The sequence below is a fragment of the Seriola lalandi genome, unplaced genomic scaffold, assembly GCF_002814215.2.
Source record: "Seriola lalandi dorsalis isolate HSWRI2012SDOR001 ecotype SW California unplaced genomic scaffold, Sedor1 jcf7180002054335, whole genome shotgun sequence".
In the NCBI taxonomy this organism is placed as follows: domain Eukaryota; kingdom Metazoa; phylum Chordata; class Actinopteri; order Carangiformes; family Carangidae; genus Seriola; species Seriola lalandi.
This window is the reverse complement of record NW_019524888.1, coordinates 613,196-624,237: the sequence shown is the minus strand read 5'-3', so window position 1 is coordinate 624,237 and position 11,042 is coordinate 613,196. Positions and strand designations below refer to the sequence as shown.

At 42.3% G+C, this 11,042-nt stretch overlaps 1 protein-coding gene across 1 annotated transcript in view; it reads right to left on the bottom strand.

The window, feature by feature from the left end:
* msrab (methionine sulfoxide reductase Ab) overlaps window positions 1-11,042 on the bottom strand; it is a 33,696-nt gene that overhangs the window by 8,191 nt on the left and 14,463 nt on the right. Inside the window, exon 5 of the mRNA XM_023407436.2 lies at window positions 3,090-3,196. Within this exon, the coding sequence (XP_023263204.1) occupies window positions 3,090-3,196 (107 nt within the window). The remainder of the gene's footprint in view (window positions 1-3,089; window positions 3,197-11,042) is intronic.

Genomic DNA, 11,042 nt, shown 5'->3' with positions numbered 1-11,042 from the left:
GGGGAGACACATTTTAGCAGAAAGGGAGGGATAGAGGGAAAAAGAGAAGGGGAAAGAGAGAGTGAGAGACGGGGGAGACAGAGGGAGAGAAAGAGATGCACTCCTCCTCTCTGCTCTGCTGCCACAGCGGCTTGGCTACAGAAGCCTTTGATGTTCTGCAAATTTCAAATTTCATTATAGAGAACCCCCTTCTCCTCTCCCCTCTCCCTCTCCTCCCCCTCTCTGCTCTCGCGCTTAAACAAGCTTTTCTGCCTCACTCTCCTCCTCCCCCCTAACTCCCCCCACCCTCCACCTCCAATGCTGAAGTTAAGAAACTGAAAGCCCTGCAGAAGAGACTCTTCGTATGGGTTAATTATTCATTGGGCTGTGCGTGTATGTGCCAAATGTATGTCTGTGTGTGTGTGTGTGTGTGTGTGTGTGTGTGTGTGTGTGTGTGTGTGTGTGTGTGTGTGTGCGTCTGTCTGTACTACATGCGAGTGTGTGTGAGTCATGAGCTGGCAGTGGGGTGGAATCTGGATTTTGTGATGCCTGTCTTATCTCTGGTCGTCTCAGATCGCCTCCACCCACTCGCTCTTGTCACTCTACCGAACATGAACGCACTTCTCCCGATAGAGAGCATTGGCCTTTTAGGATAAAACACACACAAACACACACGCACGCACACACACACACACACACACACACACACACACACACACGTAACCTCACGCGCACCGACAGACACACACAGCAAGCCCTTCCTCTGTAGAGATGCCATTTTCAAGCCAGGCGTTCTTGAGACTCAGCATCAATGCGGCAAAGGCAGCCATTTCAGGGCAGGAAGCTGCCATTTTGGTTCAGAGCGTGTCAGCTGCTTTGAGAAGATATGTGTCCCAGTGGCCCTCAGATGAAACTGGGGTGCCACTGAAGTGGTTGACAGATCAGTGGTGTCAGCAGCGATGGTGGGGAGAGAGAAGGAGAGAATAGTCGGAGCGCTGTTCCTCCTCTGGATGTTTATAAATGTGTGTGACTATCTTCTGCCTTTTTTTGTGTTGTAATATCAACTTGATGAACCCGAGGCTTGTTTTCTTGTTTTTGCTTGGTTTTCACTCTGATTATTTACAGGCTTATGGCGGAGTGATTTCATGTCTTATATACTTATTTTCAGAACCGGTTAGGCAACTCAGAAAGGCTACAGATTTGCTTGTGGGCGAAACGTGTTCTAGTATACTTTCTTTTTTTTTTTTTTTTTTTAAAGGAAATTTCATTAAAAAAACTTTTTAATTACTTTAATTCTGAAAGATGTAACTAATTAGATAATTCTTTAATAATACTAATACTAAATTATTGATTGCGTAAAAGAGGCAACAACAAGATTTTGTCTATTTCCCTTTTTCTTTTGACAAAACAATCTCACGTCACGGTCCATTTATTCACTGCTCTTATCACATGATCTTCATCAGCCCAGTTTGCTGAGTTGTCATGGAACTAGAAATGTTCAAGAAAATTCTTGTCATGTTGTGCCAGTTTCAAGTTCATTCAATTATTATTATATTGGAATAATCATTGAATCACATTAAACCATTAGATTATTCGATTATTTTGTCACCTACAGTTTCCAAAGTCAAAAAAATAACTTTGACGCTCGACTTTTCTGACAATGTTGATGAGAAGTTGTAACAGTGCTCAGAGAAATATCTAAATTTCAATATCTACAATTCTACTGCTAAAAGGATACCGAGGGGAGATTGTTTTCGTCAGCTGCTGTAACTGCTGTTTTCAAGGTCAGGAAGGAACTTTGTTACTTTCAAGTTTTTTTTCTCATTTGTTCTTGTGATGAATATATTTTGGATCCATCATGCTTTGGGATGCATGTTTGACATTTGCGCATTCCTCCCCCTCTTTCTTTTATTCACGCACCCAACATGTACAAAATGACTGTTACACTCCTCTTGCTACTGTTGCATGCCAGTTGTGGTTTTGTCTCTCTAAACACTGTGAGAGTGAATGGCTTATAAATGCAGTGTGTGCGCGTGTGTGCGCGTGTGTGCGCGTGTGTGCGCGTGTGTGTGCGCGAGTGAGTGAGTGAGTGTGTGGGGTCACCATCAGTTGATAGCCACAGGGGTGGGGGTCACTGTCAGTTGATAGCCTGTCAGTCATGGCCCTCTGATCTGATTGCCTCCTTTTCTTTCTCTTTTCCTGCTTTTCCTCCCCCCACATCCCCACCTTCCTGGTCCCAGCTGCCACTCCACTCTCACCTCTGACCCCAGCCCAAGGCCAAGGTTGGGAGGTTGTTGTCACGGCAACATGACAGCCCTGTGGCCTGTGACTGCTGACCCCAGTGTCCTAAGTAACCATGACGACGGTAATTTTCTCCCCTCTTGCCCCCTGCCAGCTTGTCCGTGAATACCATTTCGAGAGAGAGGACACAAGCAAACTCAACTGATGGAGGGATCAACGGATAGATGGACGGACAGATGGAGGGAAAGAACAAAAGGGAGGGGGGGCGCGTGGCGTGTGCCGCTGAAAGGCAGCGATTTGGAAATGAGTTTTGATGACCTTTTGACCCCTTTCCTCTCTCTCAGTTTAAGAGAGGATGTGTCACCGATTAGATTATAGCTGGGGATCAACTGAACAGAGGTGGCTTTGCTTAACTAAACGGCATCCAACTCCGAGAGGTCACCACTCCAGAGGCTTTTACTTGCTATTCAAATAACTGAGACACCTCCACCTCCGCTACAGCTTAGCCCCACCTAACGGCCAAAAAAAAAAAAAATTTTTTTAAATGATGACAAAATTATGTTTTGTTCATTCTGATGATTTCTCCGTTTTCAAATAATTCAAATACACAAACATCAACTATTAGAAGCAAATACATGACATCAGTCTTTAACATAGGCCCTGTGTGTTTTATGCTATGTCTCAATACTAAACAGCAAATTACAAAAAAAAGAAAAGAAAAAGTGAATCAGTCCTCACACTTTTTTAACACTTTCTCAACACACACTCTGCCGCTCCTGCCTTACTTCACACACGGTTTGGTTATATGTAACTCCATGCTTAAGTAAATGTCATAATGAAACCTTGTGATGTGTGTGTGGGTGTTATACCTGCTGGAAGGCCACTTTGCTCTTCAATGCAAGCTCCTGTTGAGCGGGGTTGGACGTGTAGATGGCTGAACGATACTGAGTACCGCGGTCATTCTGCTGCCTCATACCTGCATAAACACACACAAAGGGGAAAACAGGACGCCCCGCAAATAAGCACAAGTGCCACAATCACCGCAGACACAATGTCATTTGCATGAAAAAGGTTTTCACAATTATGTCATCATCCTGCATCTTGAATTCATGAAGCTAAATGAATTCAAAGATCACAGCAGATTCGGGCTTTCATTAAGGAGGCCTGCGGTGTGTAGGTGTATGGGCTCATGTAGGTGGGTGCATTCTCCTCTTCTTTTTTTTGTCATCTATGTGGCACTGTCAAAATTTTCATCAGCTTTACATCAGTGTGTTTGGAGGAGGCCCAGGCCTAGTGTACCTTGATTAGGAGGCCAAACAGCTGCCATCACTTCTACGCTTTTCAGACACTCGTACAATCGTGAGCACCCCTGGCATCCATGGACCTCCCTACGGCAGCCTCCTCTCTGTCTTCATCTCTCACCATCTCTCCCACTCTGCCTTTGTTTCTTGTTGCAACTGAAGAGCATCTTTTTTCTTTTTTTCTTTTTTTGCTTCATTTATCTTTCTAAATCCTTGTCTTACTCAATCTTTGGCCTTGTGTTATGGGCTGGGGTGAGTGGCATGTTTGTGTTCTTCTTTAAGGTTTTTACAGCTTTGCCTTTCAGCCCACTGACAGAGACAACGGCTTAGTTCATCCGAACAACAGACTTCCCCCTCTTTCCTGCCACTGCCACTTAGGTTGCTCAAACTTTGGCAATTGGTCGGTGATTTCCAATGAAAATGAAGGCGCAAAGACGAAAGGGCACATCAGTGCAGGAGCTTTTGTTTCACGTACTCTGAAACTTTTTGCATGCAGTGTATTTATCATGTTTCTGTGTTTTTGTGTCTTCTTGTTGTTGTGTCCATTTCTTCCCTGTTTTTTTAATACATTTTTAAATTAGTTCTCTTGGCCACTTGAGGGTAGCGAAACAAGCTGTAAACAACAACAACAAGATACTGTATCATCTCCTCATAAAGCTGATATGTGGAACATGTTGGCACACAGTTGCATATTTACACATCAGACACACAGCCACATTAAACACACTAGTACTCGTTTGGAGTTGTGCTCGTGTCTAGAGTCCAACATTCACTCTCCTTTTAGCTCCGTTTCGCTCTCCACCAACTCCTGAGGGAAATATCTGGCCCTCGCAGCTGCTAAATTCTCCACTACGTTCACCAGATAGCTGCCGACTCTGTCTGACGATTTGCTTGGCAGGTTGCGTACAGTGGGTTGAGAGAGAATGAAGTTGGTGAGACTGAATCAAAACAGTAAAGACACTAAAAAGAGCTAATAGACATTTAATCTGTAGTATAAAAAAATTTAAAAAGTGCAGCTTTAAACAGGTAAAACAACGCCTCTCTAAACTGTAATGTGTGGTAAGGGTAGTCTGTTTGAGTGATCAAAGTATGTATTGCACTTCAGTAGAAGGAAGTGTGTCAGGTCTATCTACTGGAAGCTGAGATGCGATCCTTTGATTTAAAAAAAAAAAAAAAAAAAAAAAAAAATAATATATATATATATATATATATATTTTACCCAATCAGAGGGATGGCAGGGCCCTTGCTAAATTTGCAGTGCCGTTTCCCCACATAATTTCTTCAGGAAATCAGGTTTGTTACCAGTTAAAACTTTAAATGTTTACATTTACAACACACTGTAAGTTACATCAGTTTATACTTCATTTGAATGGCAAAAAAACGGATTTTTACTGAATGTGCAATCACAGTGATCTGCGTGTCTTGTCCTCTTTAGATTAAATGTTACCTTACATCATCGCGTGTCACAACTTATCTGTGACACAGTCTGTTCAGATAGAATGGCTATAAGTATTCATCTGGTCTTCATTTAAATCAGAGCAGACAAGCAGACGTCGCCTGCTCTCCAACACACACTGAGTAAACTCACTATAACTAATGTTGCTGCCTCCGAGAATTTGCTTCATTGAAGATGTCGTCAACCATGTTAAATGCTTATGTGGTTCAAATATGATTTAAAAAAAGAAAGTGTGGTGTGACGATTACGCTGTTGCAAAAAACATGTGCATATCATCAGGCTCTGTTCAATACAGAGCGTATTCTCCTTTAATATCTTTTTACTTTTAAACTTTTAAAGCGTTCATTAGCAGCCCTGAGTAAAACTAATGGAAATCTTTGTTATCTTAAAGTAACGGGTACAGTTAGCCGTGTAGAGAAAAACAAAAGAAAGGATGTGTACCTTCCTCTTTGCAGATACTTACAGTAAAAACGGCAATCTCTATCTTTTCTTGATCCCTCCATTCTTATCATGTCACACAACCCCTGCCCTCTTCAACAACTAGTAACTGTAATACAAAGTACCCTAACCCTAAACTGATGTTTGGGCAGGGACAGAACTTTAACTTTAGCATGTTAGCATGCTAACTTTTACTAATTACTACCAAACAGAGTAGAGCTGAGGTTGATGTGAACGTCATTAGTTTGCAGGTCACTGAAGAGAAAATTTTAATCTGATGATGCTGCTAGATAAGAAGTCAGGGCACAACTAAAATTATTACAATTCATCGTGAGGGGGAAATGAATGTGTTCACCGAATTTCATGACAAACTATCCGATAGTTGAGATATTTCAGTCTGGATCAAACTGATGGACCGACCTCCAGACAAGCATTACCATCCATAGAGCCATGCCGCTAGTGTGGCTAAAAACATCCCTGATTTCATATTCGTCTCTTTCGTAAATATATACTTTCTAATTGAACTTCTTTCCATCTTTTTTTCTCATTATTCTACCATCTACCATCAATTCACTCGCTCATTTTTCTCCCTCTGTCTCTGCATCCATCTCTACCCTCACCCTCTCCATCTCTGCAGTGCTGGATGTCGGCCATCTTGCCCCCAGCACTGTTGTTCAGGGACGAGGCTAATGGTGGCCCCTCCATCAAAGGCCACCAAGCCACTCTACCATTGGCTGTCCACCAGAGCCTTTACTCTGATTGGCTGGCTGGCAAGGGTCTTGTAGCCTTGCTGTTCCCTCTGACCTTCCCTGCTGACCCTGCGGTTCTGACCAACCACGCGAACACACACACACACACACACATATATATATATATACAGAATATGCATAATAATTATATGAAGAGAACTTGTCATTTATCATCAAACTAATGGTTTGACTGCTGTTATTTGATAAAAGCTATTTTACAGCAGAGCGATCTTTAATATCTAGAAAATAAATAATTAAGTAATTTTTAATAAAAAAATGGTAAAGATGGGGAAAGGCTTTACATCTCACAGAAATGCTTGAAGATATGGAATATTAGACAAAAGTCAGGAGACAAAAACCCTTGAGTGGTAATAGCTGCTTCCAACACAAACACAATTAAGATTCATCTCATCTTCAGAGCTCCCTCCACCATCAGAAGAGGAGATGCTTCCTAATCAAAATATTAACACCATCCAAAACATCAGCCTAGCTTTTGATTATACTAACTCCAAATCCATCCCCATAAGCATTCAGTCCTCAAAGAGCTACAACAGCAACAAATACCACCCAAAAAAAAAAAAAAAAAAACTCTGGTTCTCTCCTCCCGCCTCCATCTCTCTCTCGCTCTCTCCATTTTTAACAGCCCCCTTCGTTATTTTCTCCATCCATCAAAGGCAGCAGTAATTATTAATGAGAGCCTCCCTGTTCTCTCTGCATTATGCATGAGAGCCTTGCCTCTGAAAGCAGAGGGTAATGGGGGGTGGACAGAAGAGGAGGGGCTACGGGTCACACACATGCACACACGCATACACACACCGCCTCTCAGGGTCACTGACCTACACCCACAAGAGCCAAAAATATTTATTAATTGCCCCCCACCCCCACCCCACATCAGCAAATTTAAAAGTAACCCCTTCCACACAAATGGAAGCCAAAATCAGACAAAGTGGGAGGTGGTAGGGTGTCTCTGAGGAGTGAGTACTCTCTCCAACAGTCAGGCACAGACCAACGTACACAAATGCACATGCATACACACACTTTTTGGGCTTGTTGTGTTTAAACCCGCTGAGATTTCTTGCAACTCTGTAAAAATCTCTTCCAGTGTTTACAAAAAAAAAAAAAATGGCTCCACTCTGTTTGTCCCTGCTGGCTGTTGGGGATAAAAGCCTTCTATTCCTCCCACTTCCAACTTCACCTTCCCTCCTTCTTTCTGCAATTTGTACTCGTTCAGTTTTCTTCTCTGGCTCTTTCTTTACCGCCCCCAACCCAACCCACTGAATTCCTTCCAACATCCATAACTTCCTTCCGTCTACCACATTTGCATGTATGTTTGTGTGCTTCAATGGTGGTGAAAAAAAGGGTGGGCACCCACCACGCACAGTCAGACTTGTGATTTTCAGTTGCATGCAAAAAAAAAAAAAAAAAAAAAAAAGTTAGGAGACGAAACAGTGAGACAGTAATCAGATTAAATGGGATGTTGGCTGCTATGAAAAACTGGAAAGGAAGGGAGGAGAGAAGGAAGAAATTGTGGGCCGGCAAAGAACGAGGTCGCTGTACCGATGCGTGTTGAACCTTTTATGCGTCTCTTTCTTCCTGCTTCTTTACAGAACCAGTGGCCTGACCCTGGCTTATTTTCCCCCGGTGTCTTCTACACAACGATCCTTCATCTGTTAACAACCGTAAGAGGCTGAGATTAGCCTAACCTCTACACCTCTTTATGTACTTCCCCTCCTTCCCCTCCATCTCTTTCAGCTCTCTCGCTCCCTCTGTATCTCAGAAGGGCAGCCAGCACTCAATCAGATGTAAAACAATAAAAGATTGCAAATGAGGCAAGAAAAAAAGAAAAAAAGAAACGTAATCACAGAGACAAAAGAATACACATTTCAAGCCATTGTCAGTGTCCGCAATAATTAAGAAATGTTTCTGCATAATTGGTGACTTTTTGCATCCTTCTGAGTTTGGAGGAAAAACATTTGAAATGAATTCGGAATTATTGCACTTGGCAGTGCGTACCAATTAGACTGTGGAGTGAGCACTAATGAACATCTCATGTAGTTTCTTTTTCCTCCCTCTTTTACCTCTTTATTCCCCCCCTCTCCCTCCAACTCCCTGCACTGTCATTCAATGCAATCCTAACTTCACCCACTTCAGGCGTAACCCTGCCTTTCGCACATGTTGAAACATCAACAAGGATTATTTAGCTGAAGAAGTCTGACCAGCTATCGTCATTTCTACTATTCTGCCACAAAAGTGCACTACGAGTATAAAAAAAAAGTATAATGCCTGATAACTGCTGTCTTCCCTCTGTGTGTGTGCGTGTGTGTGCGTGTGTGTGTGTGTGCGCATGATAGTACTCAGGGTTGTGCTGTGCCCCGCGGTCCCGTTACGACTGCGTGCGTGCCAGCAGAGCCCTCTCCTCCTCTCCTCTCTCAGCTGCTATTTTTGCCCTGTTCTTATGTAAGCTGCTCCTGATGGGCTGGAGACAGAGGCAGAGAACGGAGTTGGGATGGTGAGAGCATCCCCAGCGGATACACACATACACTCGCCTGCACGTGCAAACACATGCGCACACACATACACTCTGTGTGTGTGTATATATATATATATAAATATATATATATATATATATATATATTTTGACATATGCAAACACAGAGAAAAACAGAAAGTGATGCTCTGCTGGCTGTCAAATGGTGACACTACACATAAGGAGGCAACCCTAAACCAACAGTGGAACTGTGTGCGCCTCAACAATGGCACTGTGCATGTGTGCATATGTGACTCTAAGGTGTACATGTACATCATGGAGATCATCACCGCAGTAACTCCTGTCATCTCTTTTAAAAATCTGTTTTGTTCCTCTCTTTAGGTTTAATTTTATGTTGAGCAGTGCTCTCTAACATGATCACTTCATGGTTCTGGGCATGCTGTCAGAGCACTGTGACTCTGGCCCTTGTGCTGTTTATTTTTGGCTGCATCTAAATCTAACAGGCAGAGCTTGTTCTACTGTTGTACCCAAATCAGTCCGGATGAGAGTATAAGTTGAATTCCTAATGCTTCAGTCTGCGATATTGTGTTAAAAAACTTTATGTCAGACGGCGTTCAGGTCTGCAGTTCCAGCAAATGCTGCAAATATATGCTGAAATTTTGTAATCACAAATAACACACAGCTTTGGAAACAGTTCAATTTTTTAATCAAATTTACATATTTGTAATTACTTTATTTTGAAATAGTTACTATTTCAAAATAAACAGAAGTGTTATCCAATAAACATTTCTACAACTTAAAAACAATAATATTACTCCTTTATCTGTTTACAATGAAGTCCAGAGTCAGTTTCACCTCCCTGCAGGTGATATATTTTGAAGAAAATATTGATTTTTCAAATGCAGCACATCTTATTTTGTAGCAAAAATCTTTCAGTACAGTTCATCTGATTTTGTGTGATGGCAACTCAATTTCAGATGCCAGTTTTCCTCACTTGAAATTAAGGCTGACCATGTTTTAGCTCTGTGTGTTCATGTGTGTGTTTGTGTGTTGCATTAGCTTATGTTTTATCTATCAGTCATTACAATAAACAACAGTGATGCTGAGGTCTCCGTCTACAATCAACAACTGAAGCTCAGATGATTTCTAATGTTATTTATTTTTTGAAGTTGTAACAATATTTGTTTGGTTAGTTGCCCTCTTGTTTATCAGTAGGTCTTTCCCATCCTCCTTCCATTGCCAGCTTATTTTTCCCATATTGTTTCAGTTCTTATATGCAAGAGTATTTATTTCCAAAAGTGCACAAAAACTGATGAAAATTTTGTCTTATCAACATAAAAATTTAAAAAAAAAAAGAGAGATATAAGTTATAAAGCTTCAGCATAATCAAATGGACACGCACATCTCCACCCCCACGCTGAGCGCACACGTGCCGCAATCTCCATAAATTAGGGCTGTCAGCGTGTGTGAGGGTGTAATAAATGACACCTGGTAATGAGCACGCCATTCTCAGCCAACCAGGGGAGACGCAAAAGGTTGGGTAGAAGTGTGGGGGTGGCAGAGGTCACAGGTCAGGGGTCAAGGTCAGCTCCTGTGGGGTTTGGCTTTAGATGGCAGGGACACCCCTAAATTAAGGGATGTGGTGACACAGGGGGAGACATGGGGGTACCCCAACAGGGAATTGGCGTGTGTCGCAGCCAGCTGGGGTGAAGATATTATATAAATGGAATATTCATGCTCATTTCAATTGTCACAAAGTAACTGCTGCCAGCATGACTTAGCAGATTGTTGACAGCTTGATATATGTCTATTTGAGTGTGACCCTGTGTGTGATATGAAAAGCCATTTTTACACTCAATGTCATAAGGTAGTTTTGTGGCTTAACACAGAGCATATATCCTCTGCAGCGACGAAACACTGCTATTTACAAAACGTAAGTAAAAAGAAAATCTCAAATGAGTAAAAACGGCCACCATCACTGATTTTCGAATTGCACTTACCTGTTTAATAGACCTGTAATATATTTCTTTTCTACCGTGTGACTCCACCAACATCTACCTACAAGGGTGAGCATGCACGTACGTGGAGATGTTATCAAATGAGGACTGCCACGTCGGCCATCTTAGCTGTGCATTTGTGTTTTTGTGTCTACCGGCGTATGCCTGTGATGCCTGTTCACTGACGCAGCATCAGCAGCCCACACCATAAATACTGCATGGCCTCAAAAAATAGAGAGAATGGAGGGAACGAGGGAAGAAGGAGGGAAAAGGAGAGGAAAAGAGATGAGGAGGAAACAAAGAGGAGGGGAAAAGCCTCGGTTGTTAAGATGAAGGGCGGCAGAGGGGGGGAAAGGAGGGGAACGGAGGAAGGGATTTTTTTTTTTTTTTTTT